Here is a 26324-nt window from a genome sequence, read left to right as displayed (position 1 = left end):
ATTTCTTTTTATCGGCAGACTTAGGTGATGACACATCTGCTGTCATCTAGCGGAGAAAATGCATTTAAACGGGGCGTACTCGCTTGGTTGCGTCATAAGAGAAACTGATTTTCCTAGGTAGTCGGCCATATTGACTCGCGCGTAAGAACATCGAAAGCAGTCCCGTATTCACTGTGCTAGCGGTTCGAATTAAATGGTGCGTTACTATCGTGGGAATCTTATAACGTGGCTGGGTTTTCTATGAACTGTGATCGTTTATTGAACGAAGAATTTGGAAACATCAAGGTACGTAGCGAATAATACTTGTACGCGTGAAGGGACTATTTGAAAATGGTGCGAATATGGGCCGTGGCCGCATCCAGCGTCGCCCCGCGATTCGACGGACCTGCTTCATATTCGTAGCCGTCGGCGGAATTGGAACGAGAGTTGTTTATGTGCTTACAGTAGGAAGTACTCTGTTACTCGCGCAAGAGAAAAAGACAATTGGTGTTTCAACCCTGTGCGTTGTTTCTGGTCGTATTTTTTATTCGCGATATTCACGTCGTGGTGCGTTATTTGAGAAAAGATCGCGTCCACATCCTATAGGTAAGTTTACTAGTTTTGTGATTTCACCTATTACCTTCGCGACACGGTGTAACGAAGTTTGATCGGATTTCACCAAAAACATTCAATTTTTTTTGAGGTATTTAATATGAAATTTAAAATATTCATATGTTTCTGTGTTTTGTGTTAATGTGTCGAATATATGTACGTCAGTACACATACGTAAATAGAAAAGTTTACTATTGAAAAATTTTCATAGAGAGTCAGTAGTTCGATTTCTATTACTTTATTATGATTATTGAAGAATCTTTTTCACAAATTTAATACGACACAAAGAAATAGTAGTATTCACATAACCTACAGGGATGTCAAATATATTCACGATTGCACGTACTAGCAAAATGTCTTCACTGATTTCAAGTAGGTGTACAATACAAAACTTGTGCACATTATAACGTATATTTGATCAAAAATTTACGGAAACATCAGTTTGGCCCGGTTGATGAAAAGTTTTTGATACAACATAGACAACGTAGATGCTGTTGCACGTATACTATGTCTTGTAGCATGTGACAGTGTAGTATTTATTTTATCTAACGCAAAATTAAACATGTGGAAATAAATTACTTTATACGTGTTCAAAATTATTGTCGAACACGAAAGCATTCAAGAATCTGAATGACCGTAGAGTCAATGTAGTCAAGATTGAACTCGTAAATACATTCCTCGCGTATCGAGTATCATATTTCGTTGGAAAAGGTATCTTTCATTCTCTCGCGATACACGTAGAATCAACGATACCAAGAAACGCGCAGAATCCATTGAAAATCGTTGCAAACGAAGATAAATAAAAAGTATCATTGTCGTCGAGTTGCAAATATTTGACGAATTCGAAACAAACGATGGATACGTTTGTTATTTGTAATTTATTTCCACTACCATTCCCGCTTCAGTCTGCGACCCTGAAGGTAAAGTACTTCTTGCGAAGTGTGCCATACGCTTGATACTTTGCCGTATGTACCGCTCTCTCCTTATACATTGGATTAAATGGAGAATGTTTTAAATGATTTATGGTAGCCAACCTTTGAACTACCTCGTAAATCTGTTATATGCCTAGGATGGTCAAGATCAAACATAATTTCCAATCGTATATAACGCGTGTTGTTTGAGAAGAATCTAAATTTTGTCATTCTTCTTGCGAACGTTCGTTACGAACAATTAGGTCAATTATGCACTTTGTCGCAGAGTGCCAGCTTTTTCGAAAGACGTATGTATTACCTCGGTTGCGCTTCTACTCACCAACAATCGATGAAGAGCTTTCCTTCGTACATTTTCCGGTGCTTTCAGCATTTTTCTTGCAACGCGAGAATTTCTTAAGGATGCAGAACGCTTTGAGGCGTTAAAAAATAGTACGTATTATAAACGAACACCAAAGCGAAAGTAAACATTTGATCGATGTAAGTTTTTCTCGTATAATTTACAATAGTATCGACTATAAGAAAGCAGTAATTTGTTTTTTAAATAATCTTTGTTTGCGTTTATGACATCATCGCTTCCAATGATTCTTTTTCGAGATGGCCCATCGGTATGCACGATTCCGGTCGAACGGAACGAAGTGCAACAAAAATTCAAAAAAATGATCGAAATGGCAGCTACTCGTGTTTGAAAAGTCGAATTTTGATCGGTTTGCTAGATCTCGAGATATTTCGCGCACCGTTTTTGGAAACATAATTGCGAAAAAAAAAACGAATTTAAAGTTTTCAAACGACCTGTTATGCGTGGTTCGAACGTTGCGGCACGCAGGTATACGAATCTGTTATGCTCTTCCTACCTCCAAAAATAGATACTTTTAAAGATCGGGACCTTTCACATTTTATTCTTGAGATTGAAAGCTACCATTCGAGACAAAAAAGAATCGATTTTTTCCAAATTTCAAAGCGTCCCGCCTCCTATAACGCCTTTCGAAGTACGGTAGTTCCCGGTTTGAATTATTTATCGCAAGAATTAGAAAACTGATGTACACATATCCGATACGTGTGTACAGCTGATTCGATCGAGATGGGAAACGTCTCGAAGCGTACGTGAGAATTTCAAATAATCGAAACGTTATCGTAATAATAGTTTCGCGTTGTGCATTGATGGAATTCGATGAGATGCGGATCAATCGAGGATAACTAGCGTTGTGTATTTAAGATTATTATTACAAACGGGTGTAGTGTTAACCAGGGCAAGGAAGTGTACTCACGGTTGATGCGTAGGGAGGTGTGGCGCTGATAGGAGGTGATGCACGACATGACCAAAGTTACAATGAACTTGAGGGAACCAAGCTTGCTCGGCTGTGCAATACGCCATGTATTCGTAACGCGCCTTTCTCCTACAGGGGACGTGCGTGCTCATGAACTATGACACGAGTACCGGTGGAAAACTGACCATCGGAGTCATTGATTCCGAAATCAATAACGAGAACTCTGGTTTTCATTTTACGTAAACGAAACCGGGTTCGGTACGAATTTCACGAGCAATTATCGTACAGAAAAATGTATATTTACCGTTCGACGCGTAAACGCGTATAAACGGTTTATTTCGCGATAAAAATTTTTATGTAATGTAAACAAACAACACGAAACAAATGGAACACGCGCAATTGATAGGTGAATACGGTCGTTCAGTGCGGTAATAGCACGGTATTTTTATATCGGCCAATATTATCGCTTTATCGGTTCATCCGTAGAATTCCTAGCATTTTTATCGAGTATTATTCCGGCTAAATTTAAACATTGTACGTTCGACGTAACAGTCGGGAGGCGTCAACACCTGTTAGCGTAGTAAGCGTATCTCTCGGGCCGCGCTTAATTCACGCGAAACTTTATTGTTCGGGCAGCTGTTTACGTATACCTGTCTCCCGTAAACCAACCACCGGAAGTCGGTAATGCAGCGGTGTGCGTGTACCACATGCAAAATCTTAAAAGCCAAACGCGAACAAGGCGTGGCGTGGCTACGTTTGTCACGTGGTCGGACGATTCACAATAGGATGTGAACTTGGACCCGACTTTCGAAACGTTGATTCGTAATCGCTCGAATATTTCTCGTTTCGTCGCCCTTCAACCGCGAGTTTAATTTTGCGTGCGTTTTACGTTCATCGGTATTTGAACCCCACCACCCGATCGTAAGCGAATCGTAGTTCGTTGAAAATTCTAAAATAAAATTCTAAACCGAAACTTCACGGTCGGAGGTTATTTTGTGGCTTTCCCCTTGTTCACGGATCGTAACGTACACGACGCGCTCGTGCTCGATTAAATCATGCATGTAATCAGCGCGATGTGTGATTTCTTTCTTCTTCGCTTTTTCCACTTCCGTCACGGCCGCTTGGCGCATCTAATCGGCGCGAGGAGCGTGTTTTCTACATGGCGAATCCTCGTTGCGCGCGGCTCGGAATCGCTTGTTCTGGCGATCATTTTTGTTTTTTTTATTCCTTTTTCTTTTCTCTGTTTTTTTTTCTTTCTCCGTTTGCACGCCGCAGAACCGTGAATCGCGTTTTCGCGGGAACCGAGCACTTTCGTTCCCACCGGGGAGCGGAGAAAGAGCACGGAATCAGGGACGTGACACGTTTCTTCGGCGAAATGCTTTTCACGAATCAGCGAATAAGTCCGACTAACCGAGCGAGCGAGCGAGCGAGCGAGCGCGCAGCGAGAACAAAACGATTTAGCCATGAAAAAGCAGTGCGCAATAACACGCGGACTCCGGTGTATATAGCACTGTGGCGTTACGCCCGGGACACGGCCAATTATCTCGGTTTACGTCGGGAGAAAAACTGCTCGTAAAAGATCGCTATTGTTATTGCACGAAATCACTGCGAAAGACGCGCACAGCCTGGAAAAAGAATAGGTTACCCCGGTGTTTGTAATTCGTTCGCGTTCCTACGTAGAAATCCGACCGTTTTTCTACAAATCCGTGACACAAAGGAGGTCGACCTATCGTTTCCTACCCCGCCCCTTGTACGTGGACGTATCCGCGTAGTCCTTGGGAACAACGAATATCGGATCGCTTCGCGAATGGGATCGTTCCTATTACACGTGATAAAATAATAGCCGCGAGATACGGTCGACAGGGTCGTTGAACGCGTCGCACGGTTCCTTCGGTCGCGTAAAATATTGAAAATTTCGCAAGTTTCGTTACGTTCGATCGCATCGTTGGCCGCGCGCCACGCCCCTAAAATTGTTATAAATTATAAGCGTGCCGTGAGTCATGTAGGCTGCCCTCGGGACACGATCGACACGTATTGTACGTACTCGTTCTTCGAGTGCTCTCGTGCTTTTAATCTACACGCGCGTAACAACCCCCGTTCCCCGTTCCCCGCCCCTTATTTTTCGAGCACTCGTGAACGAATCCTCGTGTAAAAATACGTTCGAGAACTCGCGGCGCGCGCCGGTGGGCGTTTAATTAAACCGGGAACCGTTCGCTGACTCCCGATTCGATAACCCACGGATCGGTTATTCCCCGGTTTTCGGGCGTGTAATCTCTCGTTAATGCCCGCGTAGGAAATTACTACCAGTCGTCGATGTGTTTGCCCGTCGAGTTATCGCCGGTGTTCCGTCGGTTTCGAGTGCGATAAATTCACCGCGCAATTAGGGAAATGAAGCGAGCGTCGCGACGGGGGCGTCGCGAACGAAGACGAATCGGTCGGTGAATATACCCGGGTCGTTGGAAATTTATACACGCCGTTTTTACAGCTTCGAGCCCTTTAATTTCACGCGTCAAAGAATCGTCGCCGCCCTCTCCGCCGCGTCTCGTGCCTACACCAGCCACCACCCTATTCCGCTCTTATCTTCCCGGCCCCTGCAATCCCACCACCATTGAATTTCACGACACAGAGGAAGACCTACAGGGTGAATACCGGGTGCTGCGCGACCGATGAAAGAAAGGGTTGAGCGACAAAAGGAAAAATCTGGGAAGTGTGGTACCTCCGGCCCCGCTCGTCTCTCGATCGGCGGGTAGACGCGAACGTGTCTGTACCGGGCGATAAAAACTGTCCCAACTGTTGGCCGTACACTCGAACGCGGATCCCACTGTCTGAGCGGAGACGAAAATCACCCTCTCGTTGGAAGGGGTTCCGATTCTTTTTAACCCACCGTGTTTTTTTTTTTTTTCTTTTTTCCACCGGCGTGATTTCCACGCGCGAGACTTCATCTCGATCGGTTGCCTCGCGCGTTTAATCCCCCTGCGGTGATACAGGGGACGAATCTCGCTCACCGGAGGAATAAAAATAATAATAATAATCTTTGTCGCGTCGTACGGATATTATTTAATTCAAACGAATTCGATTTCTCCTCGTACACCGTTATCTCTTCCCCAACCCTTTGAAAATCTATTCCGTTGGTCGTCCCCGTGGTTTCGATTTAACGCTCGATTCGCGGCGACTACGAATCAATTTCCGTTCCCCGTTCGCAGCCGTGTACATTCGTTTCGTTTGTCGAAAACCTTGCGTGCAAAAGAATCGTTCGCTCGCTCGCGGGGGCCTCTCGGTTTCTTTGTGTCGGCACGTACGAGACTTTTCCACGTTCCTCCTTCGGGCTCTATCCGAGTGTGGGGGTGGGACGTAATCATCGGAGTAATAAGTAAAGTGCACCGCGGAGGCACGTTTCCACGGTGCATCGCGAATCGCGAATCGTGAGCGAGTCTTCTGAAAAAGAAAAAAGAAAAAAAAGCGGTTCGAGGGACAAGATAGGGTACAGCGGAGGTGGAGGAAGAGGAAGAGGAAGCAGCCTCTTTTTCCGGTCGTAGTATCGGGCATCGCGTTATACTAGTAGAGCACGTATCGCGGAAGCTGTTACGTAGCCACGCGCAGCCGGGCCAAGTCGCCTCACTGTTCGTGTTTCAACGAACGTTTGTTTGTTGGTAGCCGTCGGGCGGAAAATTGTCAGCTCGCGCGTATCCGGTCTCGCGCGACGACGCGGCCACGTCGATCGATCAAACATTCCCCGTGGCGGTAGTGCGTGCCGTATCTCCGTAAGGGGGTTGTGCACACACGGATTTTCGATCGATCTTTCGCGAGAGGCGGCGTTGCACCGCGATTACACGGAGCTGCACCAGCGTAGTCGAGGGATTTAAACCGTCGGTGATCGAAACGATCGCCTCGGTACGTACGTACGTACGTACGTCCGTCCGCTCGTCGGTGGTGCTCTCGAGCAGCCTGTCTGGTTCATTCACGTGCTCTCTCGTACACGATTACGTAGCGCGACTGGGTTAATAAACTCACGTGCTTATGGTACATGCGCTCGGTTGTCTAATGACATCCGTATCTCTGGTGTATACCTCCCCCTTCGCGGACCGACAGCTCGCTGAATAAGGATTTCGTCGATCCGTTAACCGTACGATGTCGCTCCGATACTCCAGATTGAGATACCGGAGGGTTCCGTTAACTAGAAAATACGGGCCAATAATGGCGACTCGAACTCTCCGAGTCCCTGCTTGCCCGTTCGCGTTCTCGGACGTTTTCCACCGTCCTGGGACTTCTCGGGTACGAAGCCTGTCCCTTTCGCGATCGAAGTGCACCCGGAGGGACGAACGATTGTGCACGTAGCCCGTTCCAAATTGAAATTGAGATTTTAGCAGCACGTGTCGGAGGAGCTCGGGGAGAGTCGAACGTTGTACGATAACGACGAGAAACGAGGGGTCCTCGCGTGACGTTTCCACGATGGAGGACCGATCCTCGAAGCGCCAACCGTCGAGCTCGTACCTTTCTTTATCGTCGCGAGATCGATGAAAATTACTCGTTGCGCTATAAATAACCACGAGGAGGAGTTCGTAAAGTTTTATTTTTCGCGACCGTGATCGTTTCTCCCCACTATACCGAAACTTCTCGAGCGCTCTCGACCACGATGTTTACGTCGTTCGTTGGTAGTTTGCGTCATCGAGGATCCGTGGACGACGCCACCGTCGTGTATTCTCCAAGAGTTTCGAGAACTCTGCTCACTCTGATCAAGCTCGAATTAGGTCATCCCCTAAGTAATGCGATTTTTCCGTGCAATAAAGCGACAATACTGGAACGAATCCAGCTCTCTCGCGAGTGGTGGACACTTCTCTCGAATGTCGCGTCGAAATCGGTGACCGCACGGATCTAATATTAACATCGTTACGCACCGATCGTCCGTTTTGTAATTCGATTGATCCTCGAAAAAGTTAAACGTCGTCACGATTTTTCTTGTTTTCTCTCTCTCTCTCTCTCTCTCTCTCTCTCTCTCTCTCTTCTTCTCTCTCCCGTATCTTTGCCCTTCTATTTTTAAATCCACCGATCGGTGGCCTCGAAGGATGTTCCGCGCCGCGTCTCGAGAGGTATGAATTCTTTCATTAAAGTCGACGGCTCTTTAATACGCACGGAGGATGAGAGATCCCGCGAGCCGTGTGTGTACACGGCGGTGTGGGCGTGTGCCGTGGATCACGCGACCCTCGTTTACAATCAGCCCTTTGACATACGACCAAACGAGACCCACGCGTCTTTGAAAGGATCTCTCTCCTCTCGGCGACGGAAAGAGAGAAAAAAAAGGTAGATTCTTTCAGACACGGCTCGGCCTATTCAATGAGCCTTTAAACTTTAAACTGACCCGTTGCTGAAACGAGGATCGTATCGCGTTCTTTCCGCGCGTCTCGGAGATGGAGCGTTTCAAACGATATTCGCGAGTTCGACAAAACGAGAATCGCGAGTTTCGTTATTTGCGCAGTCGACCGGGTACAACGCGGGAGAGATATTTTCGTGACAGTTTTCCCGGGAAAATTCCGAAAATCGACCAGATCGTAGCCAACGTTCTGATCGTGAGCGAAATAATTTCAGTTCGCGGTCTCTACGTTGCTCGACGATAACGAGTTATACACCCTTGACGAGTCTCGCGTCCTTGGACACTCGAAACACATCGATTCGAGGCTTTTCTTACGACTCGTTACCTCTGGAACGTGTACTCCGGGTATTGGGTCGCGATCCACGTAATCGACCAAGTCACGCAGGGTACGAAACCCACCCCTTGTGTTCGGTGTTTGTCCGTGATCTCAAATCTGATCCTCCGATTCTGGATCATTATTAACCCTTTGGACTCGAGGAGATCCTCGGTCGTCGGTTAATTGAGTGTACTATTTTCGATCCGGGAAAACTTCGTGGTTTCGAATTGAAATTCAATTCAAATTGGAATTTAAATATCACGTTCTTGTAGAGCGTAAACGCACGTACGCAAAGTGTACAAAAATGTTCCATTCGGGATTAATTTTCCGACTTAAAGGATTTTCTCGAGGTGTCGGTTTCCGGTAGCGAAGAACCCAGCTCGAGTGCAAAGGGTCAACGTCGTTGGTGCATCCACGATCCAGTTTGCCGATAGTTAATAGAATTCGTTGTATTAACGTATACGATATCGGTCACTCGCGTCATCGTGGCTGCTAATCGGTGTATTACTTCATCGCGCTGGCAAAGAGCACGGTAAAGGACGTCTGCTTCTAGCGATGACGACATCCTGCGTGTCGAACTTGCTGCGGCACGAACGGTTTACGAATTCTGCGAATACCACTGTAATTTCCACGCAAGTCGAACGTGAATCAGATTTTCGCTCGACGCGAGTCAAAGTGCAGTACGCGGGAAGAACGCTGCCGGCCGATACTAACCGAAGCGTGATAAGCGGAATACGAATACGGCGTGTGCATTAGTCCTCTTGATCGGGTATTAAGAAATTAGTCGACGTTGATTGTTTCAATCTTATTTCGAGATCGTGAGTCGTTTCACGAAGAAGAGATAATCGTAAGAAACGAAACATCCTTTGTTCGTCGGTCCGCACGATTCGCAAGAAGAGGTGTTCCGCGAAGAGTGGTGCGTGACGTTGTGCGTTTTGTTTCTTTTTTTTTTTCGTTTTTCCGTTTTCGATCTTCGTGGAACACATTTTGAGAAAGTTGACCCAGAAGGAGTCCCTCGACCCGATCGTCGGTTCTAAAGTTCCCGAGACCCTAACCCGGTCCCCAAAGTGTCCGATGCTCTTCCGTTTTCTCGTCTAGTACGGTACCATTGGCAAAATGTGTACCGTTCTTTCGTTTTCGATCGCATATAGCGTTACACAACGCACCGCGCGGGCAAAATTTATGTAATTACTCTTTTGTCGGGATCGGCTTGCGTGGCCTGTGTAACGAGATATTCGTTCGGAATTGAACGCTAAACCGTGATTTCCGTTCAGACCGATACACGCGTTTCTCTCTTTACGTCTCTCTCTTTCTCTCTTTCTCCGTGTTCGTGCATGACTCACGCGCAGCCTCTGGCCTATCGCGAAACGAACTTCGAATCGTGGCGAGAGACCGATTTTCGTTTTCTTTTTCCTTCCCTTTCTTTCAATCCGTTTATTCTTCGTTGTTTTCTTTCGTTCGATCGGTGCTCGGTTCTTCGTACCCGCGACACCGTCTAATGGCGTTTCAACCGTATCCCGGTGTCTACGTACGACTCTGATTCCGTGCAATTGAGGTTGAATTACTATTTGCCCGGGTGGCGTTGCATAAGGCCGTGTGTGTCCGCGTTACCACTCGCGGAGTCGATTTGAATAGTCGAGTCCGTCGGAGCGTGTCGGTCAGGGTCGCGCGCAGTTACTTCTTTTCGAGTCACCGGGACCTCTCGATGTAAATATCGCTTGGAATATTTTTCTTTTTCTTACACGTCGTAACCCGTCTCTTTAGAACCTTTCCAACCCCTCCCGACCTCCTCCCCCCTATTGGCACGCTACACGATCGATCGTGAACTAGACGATACACTTATAGCGAGTCCACCGTCCAATAATAACGCGCGCGCGATATTTTAAGCGCGACGCGCTGCAATAAATATCGCCGTTTCATTGGCTCTGTATCGAGACAACATCGCGCGGACACCGCGTTACTTCTATCTCGAAGAAGGGCCAACGACCTGCGGTAAATCCACACACGCGCTTACCATCGCACGTAACTGCTGCAACCTGTCCACCAAACTCTTACGAAATCGTTCCCGTCTCGTACCGTTTTCTCTGTTATTTCAACCGCGTTTCGCGTAACGCCGGATCTTCACCGATCGACGTTTCGTTCGCGCCTCGTCGTTCGAGATCATCGTGCCCGCTACTCGGTTGTTGTTGCCGCGCGTCCCATCGGGGAACGAGATACGCGCAACGGGGAGGCCGCGGGGACACGGAAGTAAACGATTTCCGTGAAAATTTATTCATCGAATACATCCGATGCATCCCCGATACCCTTGAAAATACACGCCCCCCGGTTCGAGACGACTCGGCCAACCCACGTTTCTATTCTTCGTAACGCGATAGGAAGTCCGACTAGCCCCGCGTTCATACACTCAGCGGCGAAAGTCTTCGTGCACGATACGACACGATCATTTTATTCAAAGTGAGCAACTATTTCGTACGATGTCACGTTTATCTACCGATACGTACGATATTATCGTTGGTACTCACTTTCCTCGGTAACTACCTTTCCCTATATTGTTGTATCCTCGTTTTCGTGTTCTTTCGCAAATTGAATTCATTTAAATCTGTGTCACCGGTTAAGGGTTTTCCCTGCGAACACGATATTCAGGTTTTCTTAAAATACTTCAAGGTGTAATATTTTCGAGGTGTACTATTTTTTCCAAATTATTTTCTTCTTCTGTCTCTACTTTCGACTATATTTCAATACCTGTTGACAAATGAGCGTAACGATATGCGAAATTGTTGTTCACTTTCTATAAAGCGACCATTTTGGAGCGTGTACCAAGACTTTCGCGACTGACTGTACATCGATGAGGAGAGCTACCTTTGGATCTTCGTCAAAACTGTGAGCCTTTCACTTTGGACTTTGCTTTGAAAAAAAAAGAAAATAAATCGTAAAATGAAAAATCCGAAAAAATATCGGCGTTGTACGCCCAGGTTGTAGAGATCGTAATATCGTGTGTTTAGTGAAAAATATTCGAGTCGTGACAAAAGGACGTTATCGCGACAAAGAGTCCAATTGGCCGTAATCTATGATCGAGTTCTCTTTACGCGCTTACGAAATCGATCGAGAACATTTTGTACCAGTCGATCGGACCGTTGATTCACCTACTGTGCTATAGAGATCTAGATCTCTGCTCGTAAAGGCGGGGATTCGTTCGATGCAAATGATTTCAGTGTATCGCGAACGTTCGATCTGCGAACTCTACGGTCAAGTTCGGTACAGGTTGTTCCTCTTCCACGGTTTTTCCTTCGTTAATGAGACAGAAGCCACAGTGTTTTACGGAGGGCACGTGTAACACCGAGAACCCCGCACAATATTGATTATTTCTCTACATGGCACCCTCTGGTCTAGACGGAATCTATACTGAAATACAACAACACCGACACGTGATCTTTTCTCGATATAGCACACGAGCGCTTTGTCGAAACAAAGAAATTTTCGTAGCTTATTCATCGATACGACGAGAAATTTAACTATCACGGTTTTCTTCAGCACAGGGTTGAAGTATGCCGGAGGAACAAAAGTCCGCTAGTGGGCCACCGGAAGTAACGGCAGAAAATGGGACCGGAACGAATTCCCCTACGAAAAGTCCAGTTAGCAAAGGCAAGACGGCTATTGCGAAGATCACCCTGCTCGATGGAACCGTCAAAGACTTTCACATCGACGTGAGTCGTAAATTGTTCCCTCGATTTTTAAAGCACGCAATGTTTTCAACGTTTACTTTATTGCAGAGGAAGGCAAAGGGCCAAGAACTGCTCGAAATGATTTGTCAGACGATGAATCTACTGGAGAAGGACTACTTCGGCCTTATTTACGAGGACAGACACGACCCACGTAACTGGCTAGATCTGGACAGAAGGATCACGAAATTTGTAAAAAGTTTGTATCATCGCGTTTACGTTCGCACGATATTGTTCACGTTGTAGACATCAATTTCGTTTAATTTTCGCAGACGAACCATGGAAATTTAATTTCGAGGTGAAGTTTTATCCGCCAGACCCAGCTCAATTACAAGAAGACATAACACGATATCAGCTATGCCTTCAGATAAGAAACGACATTATCACAGGACGATTGCCGTGTTCTTTTGTGACTCACGCTCTTCTAGGTTCGTATTTAGTACAATCCGAAGTTGGAGACTACGATCCGGACGAGCATGGTCGTACTTACTTGAAGGATTTCAAGTTTGCCCCGAATCAGACACCGGAATTGGTGGAAAAAGTAATGGACCTGCATAAAACGCATAAGTTAGTTTCGACTATTAATTGACAAATTGTATCGAGCACGATATCGTGATTGATTTACAAGAAAAAGCGATAAAGTTACGTTTGGGAATTTTTAGGGGTCAAACACCCGCCGAAGCAGAGCTCCACTATCTCGAGAACGCGAAAAAGTTAGCAATGTATGGAGTTGATCTTCATCCCGCTAAGGATTCCGAAGGTGTTGATATAATGTTGGGTGTATGTTCGTCGGGCCTCCTTGTTTATAGGGACCGATTACGAATCAATAGGTTCGCTTGGCCAAAGATTTTGAAAATTTCCTACAAGAGGCATAATTTTTATATAAAAATCAGGCCGGGTGAATTCGAGCAATTTGAGTCCACGATTGGCTTCAAATTGGCGAATCACAGGGCGGCAAAAAAATTGTGGAAAGTTTGCGTAGAGCATCATACTTTCTTCAGGTGAATAACCATTTAGATATATCGAGGTTACGAAACAAGCGTAAAAATATTAGATGTTATTTAATACGGTTTTAGGCTCATGAGTCCAGAGCCTGTGAAGAAAGTAGGTTTGATACCACATTTGGGTTCGCGCTTCCGATACTCCGGAAGAACTCATTACGAGACGAAAAAGACTCCTATCGATAGACAGCCTCCACAATTTGAAAGATCATTGAGCGGTCGTCGCCCTACATCTCGCAGCATGGACGGTAAAACCACTTTTGTCATTCGTTAATGTTATTTTGCGTTCACGTAGATATAAAAATATTGTATCTATAACGGACTACAAGTACCGTTTCGATGCTTTTATTACAAAGTAATTAGATTACATTAAGATTTTGATATAGCGTGACTGCCTTACATAGCGTTAGGTGGACCTAAACAGGTTGAAAGTTATGGTTCAGAACCAAGCAAGAGACATACAATGAGTTACGAACCTGAAATGATTCCCGATATGGAGCACATAGATCAACGGCCTAGTCCAATTAAAAAGCAAAAGGAAAAGGTAAAAAAGAATACAGTTATATCAAATTTTTTTATATATATATATATATATTCGACATAGAGATAGTTCGTAGAAGATGCATGAAATCGTCATGCAAATTGAAAAACTATTTCATGAAGATAGGTTTTAAGGGAATTACTTCTGATTTTATCTGCGGTCTACGCTTTCAAACAAAACTTGTTTTTAAAGACTTACCGTACTAAAAATATAACTAATTGTTTAATCACGTTGCTACCATACGGTAACATTTTTTAAGTATTATCGGAGAAACGGTAGAACACCAATTGGATCGCTTAAAAGAAAGAGAAGATGGAATATTTTATAAAAAGTATAAATTAATCACCGTGCACCTTTTCAGATTAAACAGATGATACTTGTAGCCGTGGCATGTTAATAATTTATTGTATACCATGTGTTAGACATGGTTGTATGCATTAGATATTTTATTATATCCATTCTGGAGTTATTGAGACAAGTTAAGCGATTAAAGCGCAAGTTAATTAACCGCAACTCTTGAATTACATGTGAGAATTTAAACGCTCGTAATTTGTAAATATTAAGACAATAATTGAAACAGTTCTGTATGCATTCGGTTAATTAACTTGTACAAGTTTACAAGGATTTGAAGTAACCCCATGCAAGAGATGTAGAACCGTGTAGATTTTACAAGACATTGTCTTATAATTATTATCAGAAGTCGAACACACGGCATTTGTATGTAATGATTTAATTTCACAAACTTCGATTCAATATTCACGTCCTAGTGCTTCGACCATAAAAACTAACTGACACCTAACTAACACCGGTAGCTCACACGCAAAACAAGTGCTGGAACAACATCAGCCAGCAGTACCAGTAGCCTGGAAGGAGAATATGATGCAGATCGTGGCAAAAAGGTATAGAATTTCACCTGGGACGTACTGTCCTGCATTAACCAACATACTTCCACTTTTATTAATGTATGTGACCATTTGGTGTTTTCCTTTTTTCAATGCATGTTGCTATTTTTTTATTTATTTTCTGCAAAAATTATACGGCCATCGCCTCAAAGCTGTATTTTCGGGTCACCCGACATTTAATGTACGGTGGCGTCACACGAGCATGCGCAGGTGCAGAAAGTTATGCAAATATTTTCGTAAGTTATATTAATCATTTTCATAGAATGAAATGTTTAAATTTAACCGCGCTAATGCTTATATTCGCATGTAAATAACAATCATAGCAAGCAACGTCATGTTACGTGCAGTATCGGAAGAAAAATTTGACATTGTTTGATAAACTCTGAGTAAACTCTGCAGGAAAGTATGTTCACCTAACAAAACGACGACTACATTTTTTGAGAGCGCAGACCGTACTTCGTTGTCAAGCATGAAACATATGCCAAGAGAATGTAAAAATATGTAGTTTAATAGTAGCTTAGCCATAGACTTTTTTCGTGCTTATTGCATGAAGCAGTGTGTGATTATAAATTTACTTATAGAAACCGGTCGGAGGAATTGCTGTCCTACCGCCCGGTGGTCTATCTAAGAAGAAAAAGGATAAGCAAAACGAAAATGAAAAGGAAAATCATAACGATCTCAACAACTCTGATCTGATAAATGAAAGTGCTATCCTTGACAACAACGACATAAAGTCGCCCAGTAAAAAAGAATTGAAAAAGAAAGATAAGGAAACACCAGAAAAACGTGATAAAGATAAGAAAGAAAAAATAAAGGTAAGTACATTGTTCTGTTACTGGCGTGCTATACAGCGTGTTATAGTTAGTGCAAAAAAGTTTAGTTCATCATGGTCGTTGTTAGAGTACATTTTTAATGCACAAAAACTGAAGATACCAAAGTAAAGAATACGTTCCATTGAATTTTACAAGACAAAGGTACGCAACAGTGTACCTGCATAATGTTTCGAGAGAATACCGTATTATAAGTATACATGTACATGTATAGACCCAAAATACAGATCTGCACGCCTGTTTCGAGGTCCAGTCGTTCGACCGGGACGAATTGCGAGCCGAGTTCCGCACCGATCTGATGCGCGACGAGTAGCGGGAGCAAGAGTTTTTAAGTTGTACAATGAGACGGGACAGTTGAGACCTCTCAATCACCGAGACACAATTAGCGGACTGTATGACAATTTATTGATTTAAGACGTCGCGTACACTTGACTTGGCGTGACTTGCGGTCAGCACGAGGTAACCACGACGATACAGAACCGCGTGGACCAGTTCGAATTTAACGTGAAACGAAAGCGAGAGGAGGAACATTCGTCGAACGGATAACGAAAACTAATTCTCAACACACAACGAGGGGGCGACTTCGTGGGCGACTTCGCGTGGTCGGTGTTCTGTGTTCGAGTTTTGCGATTGTAGACGTATGCTCGATGTAACTCTCTGCTGCTTAGATTTGCTGCGACAACTGTCTGACGGGACGAATTCTCCTATGGCACTTGTTAGCGAAAGATTTGATCCGTATTTTCCGCTAGTACCGTGCGAAGCAATAATTTAGGTTCTCGGCAATTGTTTCTAGCTATTTTTCGTAGAACGAATAAATTCTTCTACTCCAATATCATTCTTATCGCGTAACGTTTCTATAATTCTGATGACATCACTTGTATTTGCGCTTGCCTGTGTGTTTGGCTGGTCGTCGTTGTTTATTCGTGATGGTACTCTTTGCGTGTCTCTGTGGTCCAAATCAGCTTCCTCGTCTTCTGTCAATTTCGAACTCCGTTGTTGACGTCGTTCCGATCCTCTTGATCGGAGAATTCGTCCTCTGTATTGATGTGAACATTTATCGCGTTGGTGAGAGTTTTTCAGGTCTTCTATTCTCTTGTTATTCTCGTTATCTAATTTATTTCTACTGACCGTCAGTTCGTTCATCCGTTGTCTTTGTAGGCTTATTTCTTGCAATATCATGTCAATCATCGTCGAAATGTCTCTAGCTTATTGCAACAATTTTCACGAACGCGCGCTTTTTACATATAGGAGAGACTAACTCTCGAATCTTAAACAACGACTTTTAGTTTATTTTTGTAAATGAAAGAAAATAGCAATGCATTTATATGTAGTCTTTATTAGCTTTATTAGTTTCTTTTTGTGATACATTTATAAAAAAATATATATATATATATATATTAGATATATGGCATGTTTCTAGTATTGCATGTTTTTGTTTATCATGAAAGAGTCCTGTTGGTGGCTTCCTATTTGGCAAAAAGGAAAAGGATGCAAAGCAGAAGAAGCAGAAGAAGAACAAAGAACTAGAAGAATCAGTGGAGAAAAGTGACACGGAATCGAATCTTTCTACTTTGGAAAAGCAAGTGAAACCTTTGACTGAAACATCAAATATTGAGAAAACAAAAACCATTCCGGAATCTCCGCCGCTCCCTAGCTATACAAAACCTTACGATTATGAAGAAACGGAAACTTCTCCAACAAAGAAACCTTTCACACCACATGGATTTTCATACGAAGATAGACCAGCGTCGCCTGGAGTTCAAAATCAACAATCACCAACTGCTGCAAGTCGTAAAGCTACAGGCTTAGCTTTTAATTATGCCCCAGGAGAGGAGAAGAAAGTAGCAGAATCAGCAGAAAAAAGGAAAACCAAAGAAGCAGATACTAATAAACCCTCGCCAGGATTAAATACCCCTGGCCTTAATTACGTGGAATCTGCGGGATTAAAAGAACAGCAAAAAGCTGTATGTCAACCGGAAACTGATAAAAATGCATCAGCAGCTTTTATTGCTGCTGAACAACAACAAGAATGTGCTGATTATCAACCCGGTACACTGCAATCACCGTTTACAGAATCCAATTCAGAATACCATATTTTGCCACTTCCAGATGGCTCTAAAGTTATCGGAGGTGTTATTTACGTCAAAGACGGGAAACCTTTAGATCAACATAATCTTGGCCCAGAAGGTAGTAAAGTAATAAATGGAAAGATTTGTACAAAGGATGGAATCCCGATTAAAAAAGATGACTTTGGTCCTCATGGAATTTATATTAACAATGGTATAATTACGACTAAAGATAGTAAACCCGTCAACCAAACATTTTTAGGCGTTGAAAGAAATTCTGTTAAAGATGGTATTATATATGATTGTAATGGACAAATAGTTGATCAGCATTTATTGGGACTAGACCACACACTAGTCAAAGAAGGCAAAATTGTCATGAAAAATGGAAAATCAGTACAATACAGCCAATTGGGTCCTCTCGGAACATATATAAAAGATGGTCTTATATTTACTCCCGATTCTAAACCACTTACGCAAGGTTCATACGGTATAAATGGAAATTATATCGTTACGGGAATAGTATTTGATAAAAATGGAAAACCTTTAAATCAAATTGCAATTATACCTGATCAAACCTACGTTTACGACGGTTTAATTTATGGACGATTAGGAAATGCTCTAGATAATGGTACTTTGGGTCACGAAGGTCACTATATAACAGATGGAAAAGTTTATTCAAAAGATGGTAAACCAGTAAAACATGAATCCTTTAGTTCAGATGGATCTGTCATAAAAGATGGCATAATTTATTCAAAAGATGGAAAATTTTTGAGTCAAGGTTCTTTGCTTCCGTGTGGTGCTCATTTGAAAGATGGGAAAATTGTTGGTAAGGATGGAAAAACAATTAAACATGCATTTTATAAACCTGATGGGAGTTTTATAAAAGATGGTATTATATGTGGAAAAGATGGTAGACCTCTAAGTCAGATTCCTTTAATAGCTGATGGCAGTTTTATTAAAGAAGGCATTATATATGGTAATGATAATAAACCATTGTCACAAAATCTTTTCAAACCTGATGACATCGTGATTAAAGATGGTGTAATTTATGATGAAAATGGTATAACACTGACAAGTGCTTTTCTTGGGCCTGATGGCCTTCTAATAAAAAACGGAATTATAATGGGAAAAGATGGTAAACCAGTTAAGCAAGAATCTTTTGGTTCAAATGGAAGTTATATAAAAAAAGGTATTATTCATTCAAAAAGAGGCAAACCTCTTAATCAAGATTCATTAATACCTGAAGGTGCAGCTATTAAAGATGGTAAATTATTAAGCAAAGATGGAAAGACTTTAAAGTTTTCATTTTTCAAACCTGATGGAAGTTACATCAAAGATGGTCTAGTATATGGTATCGATGGTAAACTTTTAAATCTGTGTTCGGCTCTTCCGGAAGATAGTTTCATCGCAAATGGAGTAATTTTCGATTGTAATAGTATACCGTTGACTAAGGATATCTTTGGATCTGATGGTTCATATGTTGCTGGTGGTATAATTTATGGAAAGGATGGCAGAATAATTTCAGAGGGTGTATTTGGACCTGATGGTAATATTATTAAGAATGGATTGATTATTAGTAGGGATGGAAAACCATTAACTCAAGATGATAAAGGACCAGACAGTTTAGCAGTAAAGGATGGAAAAATTGTTGACAGTCAAGGAAATCCTAAGAATTTAGCATCCCTTGTTCCAGATGGATGTTATATTCGAGATGGCATAGTTTATGATAAGAACCAGTGTCCTCTAAAACAAGGAGCATTCAAACCTGATGGTAGTTACATTAGAGATGGTCTCATATATGGGTGGGGTGGTCAGTTGTTAAATGCTGGTACTGCACTACCTAGTGGAAGTTATATCGAAGAAGGTAGAATTTATGGAAAAGATAAACAGCCTTTGAACCATAGTTCATTCGGTACCGATGGAGGGTACATCGTTAATGGTTACATTCACGGCAAAGGTAAAAGACCGCTTAGCCATGGAACGTTTGGAAATGACGGAAGTTACATAAAAAATGGTTTATTATACGAACCAAATGGAAAGCTACTAAATCGAAAACAAACAGTAATTTCTGTTACGCTCGTTCGCTATGGTTTAATATATGGCAATGATGGTAAACCATTGAAATCTGGTGATTTTGATACAAATGGCAGCGTTATTAAAGATGGAAGAATTTTTGATCATACGGGTCAACCTTTAAATCAGACTTCTTACAAAAATGACGGTAGTTTTATTAAAGATGGTCTCCTTTATGGAAGCAATGGAAAACCGATGTCTCAAGGTGTTTTACCACCAGAAACTAGTTATATTAGAAATGGAAAGATTTATGATGAGAATGGACAACTCCTTACCCAAGAAGCATTTGGTCCTGAAGGGTTGAAAGTAATACAAGGGGTTGTGGTGGATAAAACTGGTAAAACTTTAAAACATGGAAATTTTGATACAAAAGGCAACATTGTTAAAGAAGGTATCATCTGTACATCCACAGGCAAACCTCTTGATAAATACTACACTGTAATTACTATCAGTTTAGTTCGTAAGGGTTTGCTTTGCGATAAAGATGGAAAGCCGGTAAGGCAAGCACCATTTGCAAACGATGGGAGTTATGTTAAAGATGGCAAAATTCATGATAAATTTGGTAAACTAATGAATCAAGAAATCTTTGGAGAAGAGGGAGCATTTGTGAAAGATGGTATGATCTTTGCTAGCACTGGACAACCTTTAGATAGTGATACTATTTTGAAGGAAATTCAAGACACAACTCAGCCTACCTCTTCAAAAATAAAAAAAGCTGTAGCTTCAAGCACTGCTCCAACAATAGTGAAAACAACAACCAAGCAATCAGTAGTGAAGGACCAAGAAGGCGTGACGCAAAATATTGAAGAAAAAGTCGAGGATCTTACACCTGGAGGCACAGGCCAAGTAGCAGTTTCCACACAGATTAACAAGGTGATATAATTTTTATAGTAACATAAAATATTATTTTAGTCTAGCCCGCGGAAATCAGCGCAGTACGAGCGTGAATGAACGTGGCCGACGCGAGTAGACGAAACAACAACAAGTAACGTAGAAAATACTTAATTATCGTTGTCCGATTTATATCGATTTAGGAATCCCGAAGTTCCTTCTGGAGAGTCTCGGGGAACATGTATGTTCGAAGCCCGGTCGTTTGATCGGGACCAATCGAGAGTCGATTTCTCTTTACAATCGGTAGAGAGAAAAGGGAAGCCATGTAATTATTAATTTGTTTGGACTCTTCTGTTTCTCATTCAAGATATCTTACTAAATATTAAATCTAGAATTGATCAAGTCTGGGTATATTTTATTTTATTTTTTTTCAATAACAATTTATTACTTTACAATATTTTAATAAGTATAGAAACATTTAAGTAATATTGATTGTAGTGTACTTAATAGTTTTATGACATGCATTGTAGATATTGCAATATGATCCTTAGCTGTTGAGTATTTGTGTATTGCATGCAGTAAATATGTGTTCTTGATATAAATTTTAAATTAAACGTTTAAATAAAATATTTATAATCATCTTGAAACCAGTGCATAAGAAAGAACAAGAAATTTAACTCATTAATATTCTTGTATGTACTTTCTTCTAATTTTATATGCACATATGTTACCCCCTTTATTATAAGACATTAGTCACCTTGTACTTGTATTTAGGCAGAGGCACCTGATGATGGTAGAGCTCCATATATGACAGCAACTGCTGTTACTACACGTACTGCTACAATGCACGAAGACCTCGAAAAGAATCAAAAAATTAGTCAGGTTTGTAATGTTGCTGTACATTATTGATGTATTAATGAAGTGTTAACATGTTAAAACATGTTTTCATTCTTTACATTTTATTCTGCTTGTCTATTATTTGCTCAGCAAATATTTTGAATTTTTTTTATATATTGTCTTTGATATAATGTATATCTCTATAGAGCTAGAATTATTTTTTTATAATTTTTTTTACATTAGGTAGAAGAAAAAACTGTAGCACATACAACTGCAACCAGTGCAACAAGACAGGAGCAGAGAGTAGTAACTCAAGAAGTTCGAACAACCAGTCATGTACTTTCTGGTGAACAGGTAATAGTATGTTTATAGTTAAAAATATACAAAGCTCACCACTAATGGATGAAGCATGTAATCATTTATGTAAATTACCTCATGTCATATACTTGGTTGATTCTAACATTAAATCATCAAAATATAATATTGTGTTCCATGCTAGTAATATGGTCATTGCACATACATTTAAATACTTTTTTAAACTTTATCAAAATTTCCATAAAATCATGATTTTTATGATATCAATACATTTGAAGCACACAGTCTTATTTCTTATGTAATATATACAAATAAATAAAAATGACACATGCATTTAATATACATATAACAGAATAATACAATATATTTAAACAAAGGAAATGGTAATACTCAACTCGTCATAATATTGGTTAATTTATAAATCCATGCTATTTTTCACCTAATTACTTTTTTTTTTATTTATTTTTGTAATTAATTTTTACCGGCTTGGCTAACACATTGCATGGTGTAGCTGTTCTCACGAAGGCTCAGTACATCCAGTTCAAGCAGTGATGATTCAGGTACTCCAATTGACCTTGAAGATGATCAACAGGCATTCTACAATCAATATTATCAGGTAAATCTTCAGGGATGGAATTATTATGTCTGACAATTATCAAGAGCCTTCAAAAAAAGACTTTATTGATATAAGCACAGATTAAAATACTATTTTGAGAATCAGTCTGTGGGTGGATCTTCATCAAGGTACATGTTTTTCATGTATTTTTATTGCACAGTATAAAATGTACTGAAAGCATTTCTAAAGTGAATGACAATTGTTAAAAGGATGCTATTAATGTTAATTTTCTTATATAAAATACCTATATTGTTTAAATGATCTAAAATACATTACATAATGCTCACATACATACATAATTACTCATTTCATATTGGTACTCATTGTTTAACATTCATGGGAACATAAAAAATAACATTCACAGTGGTAACAAAAAAATTAATGTTTTCATTACCTCAGAAGCACTGGTTTTAAGGTACAATCAGTAGTTCATACAATTAACATAATGACTATAATATTTTGATAAGACATGGGTTTACAGTATCTGACCTATATAACTCTGTGGTATTAATTTATCATATCATATTATTTTATTTTAAACATACTTCTTAATTCTCACTTTACCTATAAAAGAAATGCCATTATTTAAATTGTATTTAGGGTGATCCAGCTGGTGTTGTGACAACTGAAACAAATGTTTACAAAGGAGAACCAGAGAATTATGTAACAACAACTACAACAGTTCCATTGGTAGCAACTGAAACTAGGAAAGTAGCTGTTGAGAGTGAAGATGGTTTGTACAGTGCAACTGGAGAAATAGTTAGTTCTCAGACAATATCCAGTAAAACTCGTACTGTTGAAACAATCACGGTAAGATTTTATTTTTTTAATATTTTATATTGTTTACAATACCAAACATGACATTATTATCTTTTTAGTACAAAACTGAACGAGATGGAGTTGTAGAAACTCGTGTAGAACAAAAAATAACAATACAATCAGACGGCGATCCAATCGATCATGATCGAGCTTTGGCAGAGGCGATACAAGAAGCCACTGCTATGAATCCTGATATGACTGTAGAAAAAATAGAAATCCAACAGCAAACGGCGCAGTAACCGATTTAAAAACATTTTTGTAAGAAATAAAGGGCACTCTAATATCTAACAGATATAAAGCTGGTAGCTCTAAAGTATAGAAAATTAAATTGATATTCACTGTATCATATATTGACGTGTACTTTAACAATGCATGAGAAACGATCGGACTGAATATTGCCATTAATTACTTAAGTATTATATTATCGAACAAGTCAAAATTAATATTTTTCCTCTAAGAATTGGAAAACATTATTTCGTATTGCAAATGTTGTCCAATAATATGAGCTTGAACTTGATTAAAAATCAAGTTACTACAAGAAGAAACATCAATGATGTCTCTTTCTAAAAAAAAAAATAAGTCGAGGTACCTTGTACCACAAATTACGGTGTTCATATTCAGAGTATATGTTGTTTACATATAGAGGCATAAATATGTATTATACATATTGTGTATACATAGTCATGTATGTATGTAAACAAAAAAATGATCTATTCATAGTTATAAAGATAAGACAGAGTGCCCTATAAGCTTGCATTAATGTTTTATTACAAGTAAAATCATGGTATTCATGCGATGTCTTGTGTGACGAGTATATTACGTCACTCATATAAGAATTTGTTCAAACATTTTACATTAAAATATTAATATTAGTAAGCTTAATTTTTTTACGTTTTTGCAGATTTGCTTTCTGTTATAATTAAAATATTCATTTTTAAAACTTCATCCGTGAGCCTAATATAATAACAAACGAAAATAATTTTAATCAATACTACAGTTGAATCATGTTTTGGAAAATTGAAGATATTTAAACATATTATTACTATCTAAACGGATTATATAATTATTAAAAACGTGTGTTGTGTGTATATACATACATATGTATATATACAATCAATACAAATAAACAGTATAGCAAACATGTATAACAATTACACAATTAGTGTAATTTTATGAATCTGTTGATACAAAGGAATTACTCAAAGATGAATATATGGAAAGTAATAGCGGAATATTTATAGTGCATAAGTGACAGGCATACAATAAAAAATTTCGTATCGCTTTCATGCGATCTAAATATAGCTTTTTTGCAATACTTTTATGTATAGTTTCATTATTTGTGACATATTTTTTTGAAAATGAATATTACGTAATGTTTATTGTGTGACAAAGTCAAAGTCCTTTAAATATAAAATATTAATATATACAGAAAAAATATATACATATATGTATACATAAACATCTATGATTATTTGATGAAAATAGAAATCTACAAAGTTTCCTATAACCTAAAGTATTAGTACCAGCAATGTAAAACAGAAAAAAAAAATACATGTTGACGACATTGCTATTGTATACAATCTTTATTTAATCATTTAAAATATGCATTTGGAAACTATGTATGATAAGAATTATTAGTAATAAATACTGATAAGATAATAAATTATATGTATGTAACTTCATACCAAGAGCTATGATGCATTGGTCAGCGTATATGTCTAAATTTAGCTCTAACTTTTGTAGTTTTAAGACTACAATTTCATATAAGATTTCGTTTGTTCAATAGTTCGTTTAATTATTTTATGAAACGCGAAAAATTATGCTAAGAAGGAGAAAAGGCTGATAACCTGAATCTACAATAAAATTATTAAGATTTAAATCACATTTCTTTGAAGAAATAAAGCTATATATAAATTTATAAATATTAGAGCATACCGCAGCTTCATATACTTATGTATGAATAATATGTATATTGTATGTAGTACATGCGGCAATTGTGAAACAGCATTAAGATATGCATATCACACTGTATGAGGCTTGTTTATACCTTTGTTCTTTAAAGTGTTGTTCAAACAACTATTACATGTACATTACGCTTGCATTTTGCACAAAGCAATTATTTTGTAATGCTAAATAATATTTTCACGTGTTAATTATAAACTAATCTTTTTTACTTTTCTACTTTTTACATAAACTTAACTGGATTAAATGTTTATATATGTATTAGTTTTGAAGAAATTTAGATTTTAGCTGTTTACGTTTATTATATCCTTCCGAGGGTAAATAATTTCTTCTTATGATATAGAATCATCATAGTGTATTTAGAACAAAGGATAATCATTGAGCATCTACGTGCGATTTGCATTTTGTCTTGTAAGTTAGATTTGTTATACGCTGGCAGCTAATGTTCGAATGTTATAAAATATACTGATTCAGTAATCTCGTTTTATTTTATAGCATTAACTCATATTTTAAGACATGCTCAACCATTGTATTATTTTTTTTTTATTTCTGAACATTATTTGTGAGCAATTTATATACACAGATTTCATAAATCGATTTTTATGTTTCGATATGACAGAAGGCAGTAAAGTTACGATAAAGGAGAAATTGATTTTCTACTTGTACCTTTTATACCGTGTAATACTATAGTTTATATATTTGTTTTTATTGTATCTAACATTCCATGCTTATAGTGACTAACAAGTATGTCTGTACTATAAATACCTGTGTCATTTAAAAGTTATTTATTTAATTTTTCATAAAACTATAATTGTCATAATTTTATACTAGCTCTGCTTGAAGAAATTGTTATGCGTTTATGCTCAATTCATAACGCGAACGAAATTTTCTTCACTCTGTGTCAGATTCATGTGCTCTTCATGCTTCAGTTGGCATATGAAGTCAAGCTTTAAAGGTAATATATGAATCTTCAAGCAGTGTACAAATGTAGTTACTAGTATTTTGTACTTTAATACTTCTGTTGTTCATTTAGTGATAAAGTAATAATTATAATATTATATACTTAATATTATACTTTTATAACGTCATAATTATATTGTAATAGTGTTTCGTGCGTAAAGACATCTGCATTAACTGTTTAACTATGCACGTTTTGTTATATTTAAATTGAATTATTGTTTCACACGCATGAACTTCAATGTACTTTATTTCAGCTATAAAAATGTTACATTACATGCACATTTATATGATACATATATTGCCTTAGTGCTAGAAAGTAGTATAAAATATTATTGTAATTAGTTTGCCGTCAGCTTTTTACATAGTTTGCCATATATTTC

The 26324-nt window shown here is 39.5% G+C and overlaps 1 protein-coding gene across 12 annotated transcripts; it reads left to right on the top strand.

Annotated features, from left to right (window-relative positions):
* Nucleotides 1-135: 135 nt before the first annotated feature.
* Nucleotides 136-26309, top strand: Cora (erythrocyte membrane protein band 4.1 like coracle). Of its 12 annotated transcripts, none has more exons than XM_076317453.1 (15): nucleotides 136-285; nucleotides 12004-12176; nucleotides 12243-12390; nucleotides 12464-12758; nucleotides 12854-13192; nucleotides 13268-13440; nucleotides 13597-13736; nucleotides 14546-14632; nucleotides 15217-15450; nucleotides 16914-20477; nucleotides 21210-21317; nucleotides 21516-21626; nucleotides 22099-22203; nucleotides 22804-23013; nucleotides 23082-26309. In XM_076317453.1, the coding sequence occupies exons 2-15, from the start codon at nucleotides 12018-12020 to the stop codon at nucleotides 23259-23261; spliced, it is 5853 nt and encodes a 1950-aa protein (XP_076173568.1). In that variant the 5' UTR covers nucleotides 136-285; nucleotides 12004-12017; the 3' UTR covers nucleotides 23262-26309. The 12 variants fall into 12 exon arrangements, 11 of the variants coding, with proteins under 11 accessions (XP_076173568.1, XP_076173577.1, XP_076173578.1 ...); XM_076317459.1 differs by having other exon boundaries at nucleotides 144-285; nucleotides 12009-12176; XM_076317461.1 differs by lacking the exon at nucleotides 136-285 and adding an exon at nucleotides 353-585 and having other exon boundaries at nucleotides 12009-12176.
* Nucleotides 26310-26324: the final 15 nt, after the last annotated feature.

Source organism: Ptiloglossa arizonensis, chromosome 8, assembly GCF_051014685.1.
Source record: "Ptiloglossa arizonensis isolate GNS036 chromosome 8, iyPtiAriz1_principal, whole genome shotgun sequence".
Classification (NCBI taxonomy): Eukaryota; Metazoa; Arthropoda; class Insecta; order Hymenoptera; family Colletidae; genus Ptiloglossa; species Ptiloglossa arizonensis.
The sequence above is the reverse complement of the archived record's forward strand: the minus strand, read 5'-3'. Positions and strand labels throughout refer to the sequence as shown.

What these genes read in the sequence shown, in the direction of transcription:
- Cora (XM_076317453.1), top strand. Translation starts at nt 12,018, where the DNA reads ATGCCGGAGGAACAAAAGTCCGCTAGTGGGCCACCGGAAGTAACGGCA. An exon ending in GAGCATCATACTTTCTTCAG is followed by an intron (nt 13,193 to 13,267) that starts GTGAATAACCAT and finishes ATACGGTTTTAG; the next exon opens with GCTCATGAGTCCAGAGCCTG. An exon ending in TTAAAAAGCAAAAGGAAAAG is followed by an intron (nt 13,737 to 14,545) that starts GTAAAAAAGAAT and finishes TAACACCGGTAG; the next exon opens with CTCACACGCAAAACAAGTGC.